This window comes from Lobosporangium transversale, assembly GCF_002105155.1.
Source record: "Lobosporangium transversale strain NRRL 3116 chromosome Unknown BCR41scaffold_23, whole genome shotgun sequence".
Lineage (NCBI taxonomy): Eukaryota > Fungi > Mortierellomycota > Mortierellomycetes > Mortierellales > Mortierellaceae > Lobosporangium > Lobosporangium transversale.
Genome location: NW_019029001.1, coordinates 78,016 through 98,672, shown reverse-complemented (window position 1 = coordinate 98,672; position 20,657 = coordinate 78,016). Strand labels below are relative to the sequence as shown.

The window sequence follows — 20,657 nt, the reverse complement described above, 5'->3', positions numbered from 1 at the left end:
ATTACGCAGAGTGAATAAATTAGAGTAATAGAAAAGGGTTTTTTCTTTTTTCTTTTTCTTTTTATTTTATTAGTTAGTATGTTGGCTTCCTCATCGGTAGAGACTAAAATACCCCTGTGCTCCTTCAGCACTATGCACAGCAGTAGGTGATGGCGGCGCAGAGTTGGAGCATGGGGTCCATGCCTCACCAACCTCATACTCAAAAACTTTAGTCCTCTGCAGGTCGAATCCAACGCAAATGCGAGGTTTTCTGGGAATGTCGCCGTTACTTTTGTTTTTGGGCTTGGGTTTGTTACAGCTACTTTCATTATTTTCATTATGCTCATTATTATTGCTATTATCGTTACTTCGAATGTTGTTGATGCTGTTGTCATTAAAGCAATTGATACTCCTCACTGGAGAGGATGGTGAACGTTTGAGAAGCGCATGCTGGCGATGATCAAAATGATAAAGAGTATTCTGATCATCGTGACCACTCATCCAAGATGATAGCGACATCGAGAGCGGACGAGACAAGGATGGTGAACCGGGAGTGAATGAGGTTCCAGTTCCTGTGCATGAGTACGAATGAGGGTATATACCGTACATTCCTGCGCTGAATGAAGCGCCCCTACGGCGCATTCCCAACCCCACCCTCAATGTTGAACGACGACTTCCATATGTGCGCCCCCCGCTGCTGTTCTTGATATGATTGATAATGTTCTCCCTTGCCTCGCGCTCTTCCCGGATCTTTAGTTGTCGTAGCTGCTCCGCCCGCTTACGTTGTCTCGCCTGTCTCTCCTGAAGAGTTGAAGGCATTGGATATGGTAAGTCAGTTTCACCCAAATAATCCTGAGGCGAAGGCTCTCCACTGCTCTTGATGGTATTCTTGGAGAGGGAGCAGAACCCAGTCAGAACCGGTGGTGGGGAAGGGTTTCGGGGCCGGTTGAGGAAGTGGGCTTGTGTTGTAGACGTGTTGGTATTGGTGTTAGGTTTGATCTGTTGAAATCCTTGGTGTGAGGTCTGCGGTAGAGAATGGTGTCTGCTCTCCTCCCCTTCCTCCTCTTTTTCTCTCCTCTTTATCTGCTGCTGTTGTTGACCCTGGAACTCCAGAGTGCATGGTCCTTTGCTCTCTGGTAATGATGGTGACGTTGTTGGGATATGCTGATTTATGGAACTGTATTGCGAGCGCCCATCAGTTAAGCAAGATGGGGTGGGATAGTGGTCGAGACTATCAAAGGGCCTTATATCTGTACTCGTGGGTAAGCGATATGATCCTGAGCTTAGATTTCCATCAAAATTAAACCTTTCCTCCAGCTGAGGTGGCGTCTCTACCAGAGCAGTATCAAACCACCAGTTCTTGCAATTTGCATTTGTCGGGAAAACAAAGCGTGTGGGCGGTGAAGAAGCTGAGGGAGAGCAAGTCGAAGCGGAAGAACATGAGGACGCAGAGGAAAGAGGAGGCACTGTCGATGGTGGCGGTGAAAGTGAGAGCGACAGAGACAGAGCAGATGCGGCTCTGCCAAAACTATTTTTGTTGTGATTACTTTTAGTGTCGCAACTGCTTAGGATATGATGATAGCCATTGTTGGTATTGCTGCCAAAATTGGAGCTGCTGCTGCTGTTGCAAGGGCTGCCAGTATGGATAATCGTGTTATTGCTGTTATTACTCGGCAATTTTGGGATTCTGGTAAAAGTCGAGTAGGAGCAAGTGATTTTTTTGCTGTCACGTTGAGCAGGGAGAGCTAGATAGTCCGAGTCTTGGCTGTTGAATGAGGGTAAGCTTGGTCTGAAGCGCTGAAGGCCTTTGCTGATCTGGTAAGCATTAGTGCTATCGTTAGCGTCTTCACAATGGCCCGAGTCTCTTCGTGCAGTACAATTGGATTCTGTGGTTTTGATTTGTTTGTTGTCAAAGAGACTTGTACTATTGTTGGGTTGTAACTTCGCAACTCTCGTGAATGCTTTGGGTAAAATCTTTGATCTTGTTGAAGTAGTGGAACGAAAGGCGCCATCGCTGGTGCTGTTGTTATTATCGCTATCATTGTTAACATGAGAAGTAGAAGAGTCGAGAGAAAGGCCTTTGAACGAGCCAAGTACATCGAAAGATCGTGGCTGTGTGGACAGCATAGTGAAGAGAGGTAGAGAGAAAGAGAGTGTGTGTCGTCAATAAGTCTAAAAGGGATGGAGGGAAAAATGAAAAGAATAGAATGGAGCTTAAAGAAAGGGTTGTAGCAATGCATGCATGGGATTGAAAATGAATAAAACGAAAATGAATGAGAAATGCTAATGCAAATGATAAATGATAAATGATAAAATAACAAAAGGTAAAAAGATAAGAGATAAAATATTTATGATACAATCAACACGCAACTAATTCATTTTTCATATTGAATTGTGTTTTTAAAATTCGTCTATTTTTGCAAGCACACACGCCACTTTATTTGTATATATTGAGAGATGAAAAAAAAGTCAGAGAAAAGAGCGAATGATTATGATGAAATGAGTGAGCCAATATCAACAGCAAATAACATGAATGAAGTTGAGCCTGAAGGAGTACCTCTGGGTAAAGTCCTTCATGATTGATTGATTTTTTTATGATACCCACATAGGCTGGCTCAAACCTCAACCAGAACGGTATACAGAGTTGGGATGATTGCGAAATGGACGAGCCATCCAATTAACACCCGTGTACTCCGCAGCAATTAAGTGACATTCCAGTATATCATGTAACATATTGTAATGATGCTGTTGGTCATCAGACATCTACAAACCTACGAATGTGCGTGCGTGTGTGCGTCCTTTGGGTCTTGTCCCGATGATCATCAAGGAAAGGAAGAACAGAAATACGTACAAAAAAAACGTATGTACTCGTTTTTATCACACTCAACTCCGTCGTACAAGGGTTCAAGGCAAGGTAGTTTCACTATGACTATTCTGCGGATTGTTTTCAAAATATTTTTACCAGCATTGGATCCATATCTATTTCCTCAGTCATCCAACACATCAATGAAAATGGTGGTTTGAATCTGACTTCCTCTTCTACTCCTTTTCCCTTCTCCTACCTCTTCTCTTCCTCCCCTTTCTCCTCCTCCTTTTCATTCTCCTTCTCCTTCCCCTCTTCTCTGATACAGACCTCCGGCCTACATCCGTATGCTGTGGGCGGTATTCAGTCCTAAGTAAAGTAGATATCGCCAAAAATGGGAAATAGCATTAGGTCATATCAATGATTTCATAGCCCTGGTGTGAATCTAATCCATTAATACCTTAAGACGGTCATACCATTTGTTGATCACTGTCTCGGAGCATCACGCCCTGAAACAGTACTCTGCCACCTTCTTGGAATGTAAAGAGACTTCATTGCTGGAGACCCATGAACGAAACGGTTACACTCATATTTTTCACCAGCTTTTGGATCCATAACCACATTCGTGCGATGAGAGACGTCACAGACAGTTTTTCTTTAAAATAGCTTCGTACATCTCGCGGATGTAGAGCATCGGTTCTTTGTTTATTTACCTACTTATTTGTGATGTACAGCTGTATGAGCGATGAAGCTGGCGAGGATGATGATAACAATAGTGTAAGATCTATTCTACGATGGATCCTTCATATTAATTCCGGACAGAACTCGTCTTTCTCCTTCTGTTGCTGATGACTTTCCAGGTCTGCTAAAGCCATCAGACGATCAATTTCTGTCCTCTTCAAAATAGTTTCCAGTCTCATCAGCATCGCTTTCGTCCGTGCTTTCTTTTCATCACTATCTGCTTGAGCCTTTATTTTTTTTCGCTCAATCTTGGCAGCCGTCTTCGCTCGACGATTCTCAATATCCGCTTCGATCTTCTTCTGCTTCAGCTCTAGTTTCGCAGCCCTAAATGCCTCATTGAAATCCTCCCTTCGTCTCTTCGAGGCACGATTCAGTTGAGCGAGCCCTCGGGAAGTATTCTGGCGAGAAGCCTCTCTATCACTCTCCTGGCTCTCTTCAGAAGCTTCGCCATCATTATCCTGGAGTCTCGTGCCATTGTCCTGGGCTCTTGTATCGTTGTCTTGGGTTCTTGTCTCATTATCTTGGGCTCTTTCTTTACTATCCTGGGCCTTTGCTCCGTTATCTGGGGCTCTTTCTTTATCACCTTGGACGCTTTCTTCATCACCTTGGGCGTTTGCTCCGTTATCATGGGCCATTTCTTCCTTGTTCTGGGCCCAATATGCATTACTTTGAATATCCTGACTGCTGAATCCACTACTCTGAACGCTGGCTTCATTACTCTGGCTGCTAGGTCTGTTATTCAGCACGTTATTTTCATTGCTCTGACTACTAGTTCCGTTATCCCGATTCCCAGCCCTAGTGTTCTGGCTACTAACTCTGCTCTGGCTGCTGACCCTATTATTTCTAGCGCCAATTTGATTGCTTTGAGTACTAGTCTTTTTGTTTTGGAAGTTAGTTTGGTTGTTCTGGGGGCTAGTTTGGTTGTTCTGAGCATTATTTTCGTTGCTACGGTAGTACGATGCTCGTGGCTGGAGTATCTCATTGGTCTTGTTATTTTTGGTGCCTTTACGATTCACGCCTAGAATCGGTTTGGACCAGGTATCTTCCATGATATAGTAAAAGTGACATTTCTGAATAATTTTTTCTTTAAATGATTCGGAAGAGGGTGAATGAGCAGAGATAACGACACGATGTACTTCATTCCATAGCCTCCTCATGTTCATGATCTTATTCTTGAGTTGCCAGTCCAACACCCTCATTGGTTTATCTGCCGTAGAGAACGCTTCATTGAATGCTTTAAGGATCTTTTCGCGTATTTCAGGCTTTCGCTTGTCCCCAGTATGCCTCTCAGGTGGACCGTTCAAGACACTTGCATTTTTTGGGTCTGCAAGTTGTACAGCAAGATATGTCTCCTCTTCCTTTGAAAAGTTGTGACCATAACCTCGAGTGGAACCCCCAGAGGGACCATGATTGTCAGTAGTTGGAGCTAAATTTGTACTTGATACTGATGGGTCCACAGAGCTTGAAGAAGCTGAAATTGAAGAAAGAGGGGGAAGGGATTCAGACTGAGACTGTGTCTGATTTGTTTGTTGTTGAGCCTGTGGCAAGTTTTGCGATTGCTCCTGGTGCTGCTGGTTTGAAGCTTGTTCCTGTAGCAGTTCGTACTGTTGTATGTTTTGTTGCTGTTGCTGTTCCTGTGGATCACCGTGGTGAATCCCTTGATGAGAATCGAATGCTCGAGCTCGCCTCACAAAACGCTGTTCAAATGGTACTGATGCTGTGGCCATTATGTGATTCCAAAAAGTTGATGATGGGGATCAGTTTCCTGACTTCATTTAATCATTAATGTTTCAAATCCAACCCTTAACCTGATTACCTTTTTTTTTTGAATTTTGATATATGTACACAAAAAAAGTATAACTGTACACATGTTAAGGGGTAGTAGTGGCTTGAGGCTGCGGTCGGACACCTCAATTGACGAAGATTGCCTTTAAAAGAATAAAATTAATTAGCCTACCTACGCTTTACTTTTTTTTCCTTGCTCACATCGCATACATCGTGTATCCCACATATTCCTTCTTCTTCAACCTCAATAATATTAATTGTAGCTATGCCAGACCTAGACACCACCAGCATATTGAGCGATGACCTAACAGTGTCGGATCTCGGCTTCAATCTGCTGAGTGCTACTGCGCCCCCCGATCCAGATGATCTTGCAACTATTGACTCTAATCATGAGGAGTCTGTTGCTGACCCCGAAGGTGTTATAGAAGATAATGACAGTCAATCTTTGAAAGCTGTCGAAATCGACATGTCAGATATATTAAAAGATAAGTTAGACAGAGAATTCGAGACCTTGATTGAGGCAAAGGATTATTACATGCAAATCGCCTTGGCACACAGATTTGCCCTCAAGATTCGCTCTAGCTCAGTCAAGTTCATGAATTTGGCATGTGCTTATGGTGGCAAGTACCGAACCAACCTCACTGCTGATGGTAAAGGTGTCATCCGTCAGAATGTAGGCTCGAAGCTTCATGATTGCCCTTTTTTCATCCGCGTAAAGTTAGCCACTTTGCTCTTAAGAAAATCAAAGAGCAGTACGACAGGGCTAACAGAAAGGAGCCCCTAGAGCCATGCCGCAAATATAATCGAATGGTATATGGATTGCCATGCGCCCATGAGATCAAGAAGCGCAATGCCCCTCTTCAGCTAGGGGATGTAGATAAACATTGGCATCTACGACCAGATATCGAACAAAGCAAGGACCCAAAAGACGATCCCCTTCATGCAGCAATCAATAAGATATTTGAGAATGTGAGCAAAATCCCTGTCGCGGAGCAGTTCGAGTACCTGGAAGCCATTCGAGCAAAGCTGACACTAATGGGGCCAATTCAATCCCCTTTAACTGTTGCCACTAGAGGAAGGCGTAAACTAAATACCAAAAGAAATAGGAGTCATTTTGAGCACGTCGACGAGATGCTTGAAATGAATGCAACCAAGAAGAGGTGATTATATTTTTTGTAAGCGTGTCTGTGTCAATAAAACTATGTCAAATATAGTGTTCCGGGGTCAAATGGCCGTCATTTCAATTGAATATCAAACCACTGTTTGTGTGTATGGTTATACTTTTTTTGTGTACAAATATAACAAATGTTTTTTTTTTTTTTTTTTTTTTTTCGCGTCAAAGCTCAACCCTGAATTTACTTTATCAATTACAGCCCTCTTATTCTGGTGCACCCTTGCACCTGTAGCTCCCTTCATATATTTAGTTTAACACTCCCGAATAACAAGATCTCCAATCCCCATACTGTCATTACTTCTGCAGTGCCTTCTTTTGTTTTAGCATTTTTCGACAAGAATGTCACCATCAAGACAGCAAAGTGCTCGATAGTTCATCTAAACTGTCTTTTTTTTTGTGCATTCAATGTTTTGTAATGAAATTTTACATTGGTTTGGAGGTGAGTATATACAAAAAAGAAAAAAAAGAAAAAAAAAAAAAAAAAAAAAAAAAAAAAGAGGGACAAAGGTAAAAACAGCAGTATAAAATCGACTAAAGCGTCTAATTAATCGCCATCATTTTCATCATACTTCTTTTGATCGTTTAAAAAGCAAGAGCATCACCAGAATTCTCGATGCTCTCCTTAACAAACATTTCCCAATACTGGTAGATAATGGTGGTACAAAGCAAAATACCCGTTCCAGATCCAATGGCACCAATCAAGTCAGCAAAGACAGAGACAGCGCCCAAAACGGCGCCTCCAAAGGCAGCAGCAGTAGGAATGACACGCTTCAACTCCTTGTACATTGAGGCATCACGATGACCAGCCATGACCATACCTTGGTCCTTGAGTTGTTTGGCGACATCACGAGCAGATGAACCAGAGACCTCAATCCAGGTCTTGGACAAGAGGGCACAGGCAGTCAACATGAAAGTGACATAAACGACCGTATGGATAGGGTCCAAAAGAGCTTCAGTGATACTGTGAGGAGGAGACATGTAATAGGCGAGTCCTCCTGAGGCAATCATCTGGCTAGTACCTTGGTAAGGAGACCATGTGCCGAAAATGCGGACAAGGATGTTTTCGGGGAAGCGATTGTAAACCATTTGAGAAATCATAAACATGTTGGAGGTCAAGGCTGACTGCAACATAATGGGCATGTTAGATGTGTAGAACAATTTGATGGGGTAGGTTCCACGCTGTCCACGGAAGCGGGAGGACTTGACAGGGATCTCGACACGGAAGCCTTGAAGGTATATGACAATTCCAAAGATGAGTAGGGTAGCCAATAGGTTCATAACATTGGGTAAGTTATCGCGGTAGAAAGCTTCCTTGAGAGCACGGGACTTGTTAGAGCGAATGAACAGCAAATGGAAAAGAGCAATCAAAGCACCCTCAAACTCTGGACCATTACCGACATTATAAGTGGTAGGACTAAGAGCCTTCCAGAGAATGGTCTCGCAAACATTGGTGGCGATGAAAAGCGAGATACCTGAGCCCAAACCATAGCCCTTTTGCAAGAGCTCATCCAGAAGAACAACAATCACTCCAGCAACAACAAGTTGGAGGATCAAAAGCAGGCAGATACCGGCTCCCAACTCCGAAGGAGGTCCGTACAATCCATTCATCACCGAGACAGTGGCCTGGCCAAAAGCAATCAACATTGCAAACACTGAAAAATAAACAAACAAACAAAACAATATTAATTAGGCAACATCTTCACAAAAGACTACACTCAAAACAGCAGAGCAGCTATACAATAAGGATTCTAAGACATACATTTCTGAGCGCCATTGAAGAGAGAGCGATCCTCCTTGAGACTGTAGTCGACTTCAATCAAGTTAGCGCCGGCCAGCAACTGCATGAACATGCCTGATGTGACAATAGGAGTGATGCCAAGTTCCATCAGAGTTCCACGATTGGATGCGAGAATAGCACGCATCCAGTACAGAGGATCTGATGAATCTGATGACATAATGCCATATAAAGGAACTTGGGAGCATACCAAGAAGATGAAGAGAGTAACAGCTGTCCAAAGAACCTTCTGTCTAAATGGGACCTAAATATTCCAAAATTCCCAGGGGAGACGATGAATATGAGCGAGATGAATAAGACGGATAATACACAATGCGGATTTGATAATAAGATAGATGGTAAAATAGGAGCGTGGGAGTCAATATATTGTTATGTTCTTCACTTTTCTCCTTACTCCACATCTATTAATATACAAGGGCTCCCTGGCCTCATCAACATTTATTTCACAAATAGAAGGGTTACTGAAAGTCACCATGTTTTTTTGTAGCACCTCAGTACCTTGCGCTCTGGAGCAGCGATCTCTGGCAGTACAGCCATAAATGGCCTAATCAAGTGTAGAAAGCGAACTATCGAATTCAATCCCATATATATTGGGTAGGACGCATATGGATTAGAGTAACGTTTTACAATAACAAAGACTGGATACCGAGACGTGTTCCCGTTGATAGCATCTCTGCAGTTCATTCCGTTACGGAGCGCTTATCCAGCATTCTTGGTACATCATCTTTAGTAAGCCAGGACACTTAATGCTTTATTGAAGACAGTATCCTCCGCGTAAAAATCGGTTCCAGGTTGAGGTTGAAGTTGATCCGATCAGCATTTCCTTTGTCCTCCAATATGATTGTAGGAATAAATGGCTGTACTAGACATACGATACTGAAATATCTTGTGCAGAAAGCAAGTATATTATAACTTACACCCAGCCATAGTTAATGTGTTCGAAGAGGAATGACGGATGAGAAGAAGAAATGGTGATGAGATGTGCTTTCCTCACTCTCCCATAAGTTATAACGCGTGCCAATCAGAACCAGCCACTCCAAAGAATTGATCCAACCATGTCATGTGACAAAGCGCTTGTACTTACTTTCTTTGGTTGCTCATGTCGGATGACTCAAGGGTTACGTGCCTGTTCTTGCGTAAATTGATGCCACACCAATTTCTTCGTGTTGCTGTGTTTGTCTCAGGGGCCTCTGGTTCCTGGATTTCTCCAAGACAAAGGCTTCCTGTTTAAGCACGAGATTTTTGGACGTAGGATAAATCGCGACTGCCTAAGATACTGGTCAAGGAGAATGCAGCCATGACGCTATGCTACCATGACCAACCTATATCCGGTAGTCATCTATGCTCCCTCTCTAAACTAATAACTCCAAGAAGTTGGATTGGGTCGTGGGTCTGCATGTCCGATGAGCGGCCGTATATTTACTAGTACTTTCCTATCAACACACTTTGAAGTAGATGTAAGCTGGTCAAGGTACCAGGCAGAGTCGGCATTAGGCTTCGACCCTTAATAATAAGCGGATCTCAGCCCTTTAAAACATGTTTTTGGCAGTTTAAGCTCAAATAATATGATCAAAAGGATAAGAAGTGTGCACACGGAGAAGGACATGGCTATGCATGGTGTGCTCACCTACTAGCGAGGCAGTATAAGAGAACTCCCTCTTTTGCGCCGATAGTCTATGGGGGTGAAAGGTTCTACACACCCATCAAAGTATCTTCTCTTGACGATCCATTCAAGAAAAGGGATATTTTTTACTGAGGGCACTGCATCTATTTTCACCAAGGCTCCTTGCATTGTCCCTTCTAGGAGATCGGCTATCATAGCTTTTTTGTACGTATATGAGGGCTGGTAGGGAGCTGCCCTATGTCTCTTGAATCGACAATATATCTTTCGTACATAGCTAAGGAAATGGAATAAACCCCAAAGTAATCAATGGACTATTTATTTAGACCTGGACCAGCCTACTTCTTCATAGTTTAGTAGCTTAGCTCATTTTCGGTTCCCCACCGGCGTAACCTCGAATTATTCTAAAGGCGTCTCGCTCGTTTACCGAATGGCCCGAGAAAGCTGCAAAGGCCGGAGACCTGCCTATTATCCTACAATGTGTCTAATGGCACAGATATTTGTCATTTTCCGTTTTCTAAATCCGATCAATGCTTCCTTCGCTTCTCAAGTGGCAACAAAGAGTCATCTATGGGTATTTACTGAATGCTGTCATGTCATTGGTATGGCCATGTGGTGCGAGAGGATAGAGAGACAGTTTAAAAGTGGGCCAATTGTTGGGCTGACAAGCCTGTCAAAAAAAAAAAATGTCTTTGTTTGAGCGATTTTATTTAAGGTTTAACTGTCAAGTCTGTCAAAATGATGCGCTATTTTTTTTCTCTCTCTTTTTCAACCACTTGACAGCTTTCTTTGTGTTACAAGCAGAAATGTCATCCTAGAAGTAAAAAAATTGCATAAAGTTTCTTTTTTGACAGGTTATGGACAGAAAAAGGAAACGATGTATGCAAAGGATCTCCTCCATTATATACTGCTATGCCCCTTCCTGGTCTCTATAAAGCAGCTCAGGGAGGAAGAGGAGGGGTGAGAGGAACTCATCTGCTCCTCATTTCCTCTTCTTCTCTCTCTCATCACCTTATTACCCAACCATTCTGCGCCTATTCCTATCTGTTGACTGCTCTGTTCTTTCAGCACATCATTTTTTTTTCTTCATTGACATTGCATTGCATTGCATTGCATTGTGTCCACCTTTGTCTCATTCTCTTTTTGTCGCACCTGCAACATCTATTCTGTACTGTTATTGCACCTTTGCTTTTACCTCCAATGACCCTATTATCTCGATCCCAGCGCATTGTCGTGCTTTTAGGGCTCAATATTGTTGTGTTCTTGACCGAAATTATTGTCGGCTACAAGACGGGCTCATTGGCCCTGATCGCTGACGCTTTCCATATGTTGTCTGATGTCCTTTCTCAAATCATTGCTCTTTACGCCATCCGAGTATGTTGCTGTCGTTTTTCTCTCGTATTGCTCTTTTTATGTACACCGGGCTTCCACAGTGTTTAGAAAATCCTTTTAACAGAAAAAAGTTTTTCTTTAACAAAATTGCTATTCATGATGACATACCATAGCTGGCTGCAAAGACTAAATGGCAGTCAACCCTATCCTACGGATGGCAAAGAGCAGAACTACTTGGTGCACTGTACAATGGTGTCTTCTTGCTGGCTCTTTGTTTTTCAATCTTTTTAGATGCCATAGAGCGATTTTTCAAACCCGAAGGTAAAAGAAAATGATTTTTTTTCACTTCCATTAGCAGAAACATATATTAAACGTCCATTTCAAACATTCCCATTAAATACATTTCTCTTCTTCCATTTTCTTTCTTTTAGACATCGAAAACCCTCAACTTGTATTAATTGTTGGCGGAATTGGCCTCGCCTGCAATCTCCTTGGATTGTTTCTCTTCCATGAGCATTCTGGTCATGGTCATGGTCATGGTCATAGTCATGGTCATAGTCATAGCAAGGCTGTCCATGACGAGAAAAAGGCCAAAATGGACTCTGGCGAGGAAAAACCCAATTCTGGAGAGACATTAAACAACCAAAAAGTCGCGTGTCCCGAAAATACATCCGAAAAGCGACCGCATAATTTCCATTATGAATCCTCCCTGGAGAGGATTTCTCCTCTGAAAGAAGCCAATCTCCAGAATCTGCAGCGAGCTGCTCTTGATGTTCAGAAGCAGCTTGATGATGAAGAACGTCATGACAAGGGGAAGGAAATCCAGGAGGATCCTTCTAGTATTGTCGTGATCAGTATGGATGAAGAAGACCGCCAAGACAACCATAAACATGATGGCGCGGCTCATCAGAGTGAGAGCAAGAAGAGCAAGTCACCAGGTCAAGACCTTAACATGCAGGGCATATTCCTACACGTCTTGGGTGACGCGTTAGGTTCTGTTGGTGTCATATTTAGTGCCATGTTCGTGTGGAAGACCAACCTTTCATGGAGGTTCTATATGGATCCAATTATCAGGTAAAGCACCATGATAAATACCTGCTACTCGACCTGAATATTTCGAAGAACATAATAGGATATGTAACTTACCTTTTTACTTTTAGTTTGTTGATTGTTGCCATTATTGTACATACTGCTCTTCCCTTGGTTCGATCTGCATCCTTTATCCTCATGCAAGGGGTTCCAGTCGGTGTTGAAATCGAGGAAATCCGAAAAGAAATCAAGGCGATCCCAGATGTGATATCAATCCATGACCTACATATCTGGCAGCTTACCAACATCAAGATGGTGGCATCCCTGCATGTGTTGGTCACCAACCAGGAGGCTTTTGAACGAGTTTCTAGAGCCGTCAAGACGATTATGCACCGCGCTGGAGTCCATTCAACTACTATTCAACCCGAGTTTCCAGGCATGCACCCACATCTCTCTCAGATGGTTGCCAATGCAAAGAGGAAGAGTGGGCTCAAGCTTAGAAGGATTGCGTCAGGAGATGACGCCGATGGTCTGTTACAGACTAATTATAGTACTCGTACGGATTCAATTGGTGCGCAGAGCGATGATTTCCTTCCTGGAAGACTGAAAGGCTCTGTCCCTGCTCAAGATGTAAACTCGGCCAATGCTAGTCCTCCATCTTCTACTGTGGATGTTTCCAACAATACCGGTGACTTCATTCTGACTCAAGAAGAGCAAGACATTATGGATAAATCCAACTGTGCGTTACTCTGTGTCAATGGTGAGCAAACATGCAATGTTGGAAACTGCTGCACACTCCCTGTCAAGAGATAGACTATTACTACTATTATTTCTACTACATATTGTAACTATTATTACTTCTCTGTACACCTTTGTCGGCTTTTCACCCATGAATGGCAGGAAAAGAGCTTTCTGTAGCCATTTATCATAATTCGTTACAAATAAAATATGCCGACAATGGTGGAGAGCGTATATGGATGTATATATAAACTATACTGACCTAATTGCCACTCAAAGGGTTACATTATTATTAAAAGCTTTCAGTATTCTCTTGAGGCCTTTTGAACTGAACGGGGAATTATTGTGAATTTGACAATCAGATTACATTTCTGACCTGGTTTCTTGGAGATGGGTATCTCTTCATCAAGGAAGCACCCTCCTTGTCCAGACTGTACTACAGTAATGTCACCAGGTGCTAGTTTCGAGGACCCAAACAGATCTTCTAACAGAGTGAGCCCCAACTTCATGACCAAATTATCATCCAATTGCTTGTAGATTAGATGTTGCTTCCCCTCCATCTCCTTCGCAAGAGAAACGAACCTTGATGTCAAGTTCCCACCTTGGCTTCACATCGATAAATAGGTGTACCCAGCATAACCACCATCAATACCTCTCCTTATCCTAGGATTATTAGCACCGGTAAAACCGTCCATATCGTCGCTATTACCTATACCTGCACCGAAAGCATCAAAAGACCCGAAAAGATGGCGGAAGACTCGCTTTCATATCCACTGGCTGTAAAAGTGAGAGCGTGGCCACCACCCCAAGGAAATTCACTAACGAACTCACCAAGGGATTTATCTGCCTTCCAAGGCCTACTCCCCCCCCTCCAAGGCTCTCTTCCCCATATTGACCACAAGTGTCCTACTTCTCTTTGCCACTCAGTGCTTCGTATGCTTCAGAGATGTTATAAAACCGTTTTTTGGCATTTGCATCAGAGTCCTGATTTAAAGATTTTTGTTATGTTGCTGTCAGTTGCTGAATGGTATACACTTATATTTGTTAAAGAAGAAATAGCAAATGAGAGCGTGTGTGTAGTTGATATCAATCTTTAATATCAGTAATGTTGCTTTTTTTTTTTTTTTTTTTTTTTTTTTTTTCGAAAAACGGATACAAAAAAAGCTGAGATTGCGGACAAGCACAAGGTTTTGCTGCTGACTGTTTATCTTATAGCACAGTGCATCTGCAACTAGGACACGGACAGCTTAAGGAGCAAACTCCCGACTTTATGTTGTAATCAAGTCACGGATCGGGCTCACCGGGATCTAAGGAAAGCCAGGATTAAAACTACTTTTTAGGATGCTTATGGATACACGGGTGAGCGTTTTGTACATGAAATTATAGCACATTTCCAGCTCTGGATGTAAACCTCCTTGTCAACTTGGAACTAGTTGCAATAAAACTCATCGTCATACAAAAACTATACCCTGAACTGACCTGAATTTCATATCTTAATTCCAAGTGTCGGATTTATTAGTAAAGTTTTTTGCATTCCTAGTATCCTTGTACTAAAATCCAACGCTGCGCTTAATCTTGCGAATTGTCTCTTGATTCGAAATATAGTGAATTAATTGATTGTGACAAGAGTTGTATCGGTTATGCATACCTCGCATATCCCGTAAACCTTTGCCGGTCGATACCTCCTTCACTGCCCATGAAGAGAGACCAAGATATACAGTTACCCTTTAAATAAGGTTGGCTGTCGAAACAACTTCTCTAGATTCCTTCTCCAATTTGGATTGCTCCAGGTACCGTAAAACGAATCCTCTCTCTTCGTTCATCAGCTTCTTTCCTTTTTAGTGGTTGGATATACTTGTATGGAACAAAGTTTCATTCTGTATCAAAGGCCTTTATTTAAGGCGTTACATTCGGTTGAGCATGCATGTCCTCTAACTTCCTTACCTGTCGATTAGAGCCTTCTTGTTTGCGGACTAGCTTTCTATTTCTGAGGGCTATTTCTGAGGGCGCCCCTTCGAGTCTGGCAAAAGTCTCTTGTGCTGACAGAAAGGAAAGAGTGAGTGCGAGCGCTAGGTCATCTTCATCTTATTCCAGGTCAACAGCACCATCCATTTTACCTCACACTTCATGCTCCATGAGGACCTGTTTCTGATCGGACTTCCTTTCCCGCATCTCTTCCTCTGTCGATTCCTCTATAAACATAAATAAAAAAACGTTAGGAATGTGAAGAATGAGAAGCGTGAGTGTTTAGTAAGAAGGGAGAAAGGGTCTTAAAATGTTGTGGATTTAGGCATAACACTAAACTATAATACACACCGCAAGGAAATGACAGTTCAATATCGATGTTGAATACGACCCTCCAAATTAGGCATAAGCGTGCTCTGCGGTCTATCGAGCTTATTTTCACGTACAGACAACTCTGGGTTGGTCAATGTCTGCGCTTTTGTTTTTTTTTACTCCACAACACACATTTGGTTGATCCTTGTTCCCCTTCCTTTCTTCTTGGTCTACTTTGCTCATTCTTCTTCCTGTCGTTGTTACCGTACAATCACATTCATCGCCACAAAGAGCATAAGCCAGAGTCAGACACGATGGAGATCCTCAAGAGCGAGTTTGAAGCTAGCCTGCCAATACTGCAAAAGGCCATTTCTGAATGCGACTTCATTGCGCTGGACACTGAATTCACAGGTATAGACTAAAGAGAATTTTAATTATCAAGAGAAATAGAGAAACAGTGAGAGGAGAAACTGACGAATCGATTGAAATATGCAAAACAACAATATCAATAGGACTAGCCTCGCCTACCAACATCCCAAAGATTCAGGACAGTTTAAACACCCGCTACTCCAAAGTGGCGATAAGTGCTGCCGCTTTCCTTGTAGTCCAACTCGGGATTTGTACATTTACTTGGTCAGATGAAATAGGTGGATATGAGGCGAGGCCCTTCAATTTCCCTTGTTTCCCCTCCAGTGATGATGAGGCGAAAGCGGGGGAGCGATTCTTCAAGGTCCAGAGTACTAGTTTGGAGTTTCTTATCAAAAATGGGTTCGACTTTAATAAGTGGATCCGCGATGGTATTCCTTACATGACTCGGACCGAGGAAGAGGCATATATCATTCGTAAAACTGAGAAAGAGTCAGCTATTGCTGCTACAAATATGGCACAGAGCAATATCCTTATAGATGATCGTAATCGCGATTTTATGTTGAATACTGCGTAAGCCTTGACAGCCTGTTATCTTCATGAACTTTTTAATACGATGGATATTAACCTAAACTCCACTAATACATTTATGGATGATTCATGTCATATATTATTGGATCAGCTCTCAGATTCAAAATTGGCTCCAAAACTCGACAGAAAAGACCCTGACTATCGCAGCACCCAACAGCTATTTTCGCCGACTTGTCCATCAAATTATCCGTACAGATTTTAATGACGGTCTTTACGCAGAATCAGATGCGCTGGCTCGCACAATGATTATCCAGCGCATGACAGATGAACTTCGTCAACAGAAGGAGCAGGCTAAAATCGCTAAACCGCCGACACTGAACCTTCGTCGCGTGCTGGATATGATTTCAGATGCTGGAAAGCCCGTAATCGGGCATAACTGTTTCTTAGATTTGATGCAGGTCACTCAGCAGTTCTTTTGGGATTTACCCTATGAGCTGGAGGACTGGAAAAGAGCCTTGAACCTAGAATGGAGCACGTATGTAACAGCATACCGTACACAACATTTATCGTCCTTCTTGAATGGATACCACTGTTATACTGACTGGTATTTTCTGAACATAATACATTATATAGCATTATTGATACAAAACATCTTGCTGGACATCCCTTAATCAGCCCTTTCCTTGCATCAACTGGGCTTGAACCTGTATCAGAGTGCGTACAAAAAGCACCATTTGCCGAAGTCGGGCCTAAAATTGGTATGAAAAGCTGTGTAGCATCAGAATACTAATTTCTTTGGAGCCGGTGTGGCAGTAGAGACGATTGGATTATTAATTTCCGATTATATAACTCAATTCTGATTTAGTCATGGCTAGACATTTTAATCGATACTTGGCAGATGCATCGGTAGCCCTTGAGAATAAGGCAACAAAAGAAAAGAATGATACCAAATACCATGAGGCCGGGTATGACGCCTATATTACTGGCCAAGCTTTCCTTCGCTTTGCTGGATATATTCTCAAGGCTAAGGAGAGAACTGAATTGGAGGAAGAGGAGGAGCACGCACGCAAGAAGAGGAAATTAGTTAATTCTGATGAAGAGGAGGAGGAAGGGGAGATCGAAGAGACGACTACTGAAAAGGATGCGTGTCTTGAAAAGCAGAAACGTATCCTAATGGGAAACCCTACCATCCAAATTCTAGAGAACGAGGAACTGAAGAGCTTCTACAATATACTTCATATAATGCGATCTGAGGTCCCCACGTTGTATCTGGCTGGTCCTGACCCAGAGCCCCAGGAAAAACCACATCATTTCCTATTGAAAAACATCCCTTCAACGTTCCAAACCTCTACATTATTTCATCTTTTTGCTCCCTATAACCCTCAGCGGTTTGTTTGGCTGGACTCTAACAACGCCTGGATCCACCTCAGTCTCTATGCACCAGCTCGTGAGGGAGAAGAGTCTAATAGGGAACCCTACATACCGACACCTGTGCCTCTTGGTCGACTTGGAGAAGATTATGTGAATCCTTATTGCGTTGGCAATGAGGATATAGCAGTAAGAGGGCGTGCATTGGGTGTTGTACCCGAGGCTGCACATATCGAGGTCGTTTCTTGGAAGGCATGGTTTGACGAACGTGAGACGTTGGAGAGACAACAACGGCAGTCTGCTGGCACTGCACGTGACAGCAACGGTCGTGGACTTCAGAGATTTGGCCGTGTAAGTGGTTCATCAATACCTCAAGGTAAATACGTTTTACTCTTTCATGTTTGCTCAGTGTCGAGAGTAAAATATTCTTTTTTGTTGTGTCGATGCAATGTCCCTACAATATTAACCCTCTTTTCCTTTTATGGGCTTTATCATAATATATAACATACCCATCTCGGCTCGACCTGATCCAGACGTTACAATAACAAGCAGTCCAGTTATAGGCAGCAAACGTAAGCACGGTGCAAATGATGAAGAGGGAAGGTAATCTAAAGCTATATTATAAGGCTCCTAGGTTAAATCCATCTTCACTTTTTCGTGAGTTGTATCAATAAACTTTTAAGCCTGCGTCGTCCCATACATCGCGAGTTCCCTCCAGTCCTTAGTCATGGGGTACGCCTTGCCTTGTGTTTACACTTTTGACACAGTGAGGAGAAAGCCTCGAAGTGAAAGCCTAATGGAAAAATCGTAAATGACCTTTAAAACTCCTCTATTCTATCATCTTCTCCTTGTGTTCTTATTGCCTCAAATGCTTTGGGTGCTTTTTTTCTATATATTTTTTTAATAAAAATAATTATAATCGACGGAGAGATGTATATAAAGCATATTTTCCCTATATGTGCTTGTGGATCATCTAAATAGCTACGAACTCGATTCAACGTTAATGATAATATTGATTCTATAACACCAATGTTATGTTCCTCTTTTCCTGTAAACTACCGTGGCAAGCGCCATCAAACTGGCACAGAAAATAATGCTGAAAAATGGTGCTATTGCACAACCGAGGGGTGACTGGATTTATTAATGTAACCATCATGATACCCCTTTTGTCTGGAACAAGTCTAATAATAAAGGTGTTGGTTGTTGGGCAAACAGTTCTGAGGTGTATTCAACTGCTCTGAGAAAAAAAACTTGAGCGGGACAGTGATGCTAGTGCTGGTTAGACTATGAGTGATTCTCGGAAAGTGCGCGTGCTCAATTAGGCAATACCACAAACAAGAAAACAGGCGGTAATGAATGAGAATAAAACTAATAACCCATGACCGCACTAGCTTTAATACTAGGCCGTCTATTAATATTGTGACCCAAGATGATAATGTATACACAATGACATTTATATTGCAACATGATGATGTTGTCGATGACGCGCCTTGTCGATATTCTGGTCTGTGCGCCATACTTCCTTTTAACTCTACCTTGTGTAAACTTAAACTCGATTAAAAATCCCAAGTATATACACACCACACGCACATCATGATGCGCCTGCAGTCATGGCTTTCTTTCTTATTTTAAAAAAGGCTGGTTCCTGTTAATTAACGATAATTATGTTTTGTGCTTTAATTCGAATATGCAACGATAAAACTTTAGGAACACGTTTAAAGTCATTATGGTAAGAACATCCCAACGCCCTATCGAGTCAATATCTATCAAAAAGGATATCCAAGGGCATTGTAAACATCATCATGACGCTGCCCTCTATTACCTTTCTACAGTAAACATTGCTTCTATAAAAGGCCCACCATTTTTCAAAAAACCTTTATCAACATTGCCTATCTCTAATCATACCAAAAATCATACCAAAAATCATACCAAAAATCATAATAATATTCAAACCATGCCTCTTTTCCAACGTCGCGCATATGTTCCAACACAGATCTATCATAGACCATCACCGATGGCACGATTGAAGAATATGTTTGCACCCCGGCGCTACCGTGGCCATCGTCATCATTATGGCCCAAGCACTGTCCCTGCTGCTGCTCCTATTGCAGGCACAGCAGGCGTACGGACTCAACGCGCTGCTCGGAAGACCAGACGCACTCTCCATGGTCTTTTTACTCCTCGCTCACGCCCACGCCACCACCAACCAGCTGTTGTGAATCCAGTTCGTCGAAGTCGAAACCCATTTTCGCGCAGAACTGCAGCCGTTGCTGCTCCAGCAGCTGGGGCTCCTATGGCAAGCGGTGCTTACCCATACAGGAGAAGTCTCATGACTTCCCTCAGGGCCATGTTCTCACCGAAAAGACACCGCCACCATCCTAAGCATGCACCTGTTGCTGCCACTACAGGTCATACTCATGGTCTTCGCTTGTAGATAAAGAGCTCACCTTAGCAAACTCCTTCATCCCCCTTATAATTTGTACTACTTTTTAGTTTAATAATACAGCACGCCTCTTAAAGCGATACGAATTAAAGATAATCCTTAATAAAACAAAGCAGCAACAGAGATAAAAAGTAGACTGAGTCAATCAGTGAATTTCAAATGAGTACATTCAAAAAAAAAAAAAAAAAAAAAAAAAAAAAAAAAAGCCCGGGTTGTAAAGTCCGTCATTGCTGGGTGTAGCTGGAGTTAAGGCTCTCATTTGCCTCCTCCCATTGCTGTTTTGGAGCGACAGCATCATAACCATCATCTCTACTTGCCTTTATGAGCAGTAATATAAAAGTCAACAGTGAACATTAGTAGGATAACTCTCAACAGTCAACGGATGATCAGCCCGAATATACTACAGCAAGGCACATAATAGGAACCTTGGGGTATTTCATGCATGCCAAGCCTTTCCAGTGCGAGCATATAAAAAACCCTTGCTCAATAAGGATTGACGAGTAGCAGCCGGCTATTTCCTCTTGATGAATCCGTCTTGGAGGCAGCAGCGCTTGTATTAGCTCCTGCCAATCCTTCACCTCTTTTTTTTTTTTTTTTTTTTTTTTTTTTTGATAATGACGACCTACAAGGTCATGTAGGATTTATTTAGATGTTAGCCCTATAAATGGGTTATCC

At 42.5% G+C, this 20,657-nt stretch overlaps 6 protein-coding genes across 6 annotated transcripts; 3 read left to right on the top strand and 3 right to left on the bottom strand.

Annotated features, from left to right (window-relative positions):
* Positions 1–80: 80 nt before the first annotated feature.
* On the bottom strand, positions 81–2,287 carry BCR41DRAFT_355439 (hypothetical protein). The gene has a single exon (XM_022024481.1). The coding sequence runs from the start codon at positions 2,104–2,106 to the stop codon at positions 91–93; it is 2,016 nt and encodes a 671-aa protein (XP_021880404.1). The 5' UTR covers positions 2,107–2,287; the 3' UTR covers positions 81–90.
* Positions 2,288–3,461: 1,174 nt separating this feature from the next.
* On the bottom strand, positions 3,462–5,285 carry BCR41DRAFT_355438 (hypothetical protein). Its single transcript, XM_022024480.1, has one exon. The coding sequence runs from the start codon at positions 5,248–5,250 to the stop codon at positions 3,586–3,588; it is 1,665 nt and encodes a 554-aa protein (XP_021880403.1). The 5' UTR covers positions 5,251–5,285; the 3' UTR covers positions 3,462–3,585.
* Positions 5,286–6,980: 1,695 nt separating this feature from the next.
* Positions 6,981–9,240, bottom strand: BCR41DRAFT_355434 (SecY protein). Its single transcript, XM_022024479.1, has 4 exons — positions 9,195–9,240; positions 8,776–8,843; positions 8,242–8,521; positions 6,981–8,134 (listed from the first exon to the last, which is right to left on the bottom strand). The coding sequence occupies exons 1-4, from the start codon at positions 9,202–9,204 to the stop codon at positions 7,065–7,067; spliced, it is 1,428 nt and encodes a 475-aa protein (XP_021880402.1). The 5' UTR covers positions 9,205–9,240; the 3' UTR covers positions 6,981–7,064.
* Positions 9,241–10,842: 1,602 nt separating this feature from the next.
* On the top strand, positions 10,843–13,276 carry BCR41DRAFT_355433 (cation efflux family-domain-containing protein). Its single transcript, XM_022024478.1, has 4 exons — positions 10,843–11,272; positions 11,404–11,551; positions 11,662–12,304; positions 12,391–13,276. The coding sequence occupies exons 1-4, from the start codon at positions 11,099–11,101 to the stop codon at positions 13,070–13,072; spliced, it is 1,647 nt and encodes a 548-aa protein (XP_021880401.1). The 5' UTR covers positions 10,843–11,098; the 3' UTR covers positions 13,073–13,276.
* A 2,166-nt stretch (positions 13,277–15,442) lies between these two features.
* BCR41DRAFT_355431 (ribonuclease H-like domain-containing protein) lies at positions 15,443–18,417 on the top strand. Its single transcript, XM_022024477.1, has 6 exons — positions 15,443–15,685; positions 15,787–16,213; positions 16,323–16,706; positions 16,805–16,929; positions 17,037–17,915; positions 18,073–18,417. Exons 1-6 carry the CDS (start codon positions 15,589–15,591, stop codon positions 18,144–18,146), a joined length of 1,986 nt encoding a protein of 661 aa, XP_021880400.1. The 5' UTR covers positions 15,443–15,588; the 3' UTR covers positions 18,147–18,417.
* Positions 18,418–19,432: 1,015 nt separating this feature from the next.
* On the top strand, positions 19,433–20,069 carry BCR41DRAFT_355429 (hypothetical protein). The gene has a single exon (XM_022024476.1). It carries the CDS (start codon positions 19,494–19,496, stop codon positions 19,971–19,973), a length of 480 nt encoding a protein of 159 aa, XP_021880399.1. The 5' UTR covers positions 19,433–19,493; the 3' UTR covers positions 19,974–20,069.
* Positions 20,070–20,657: the final 588 nt, after the last annotated feature.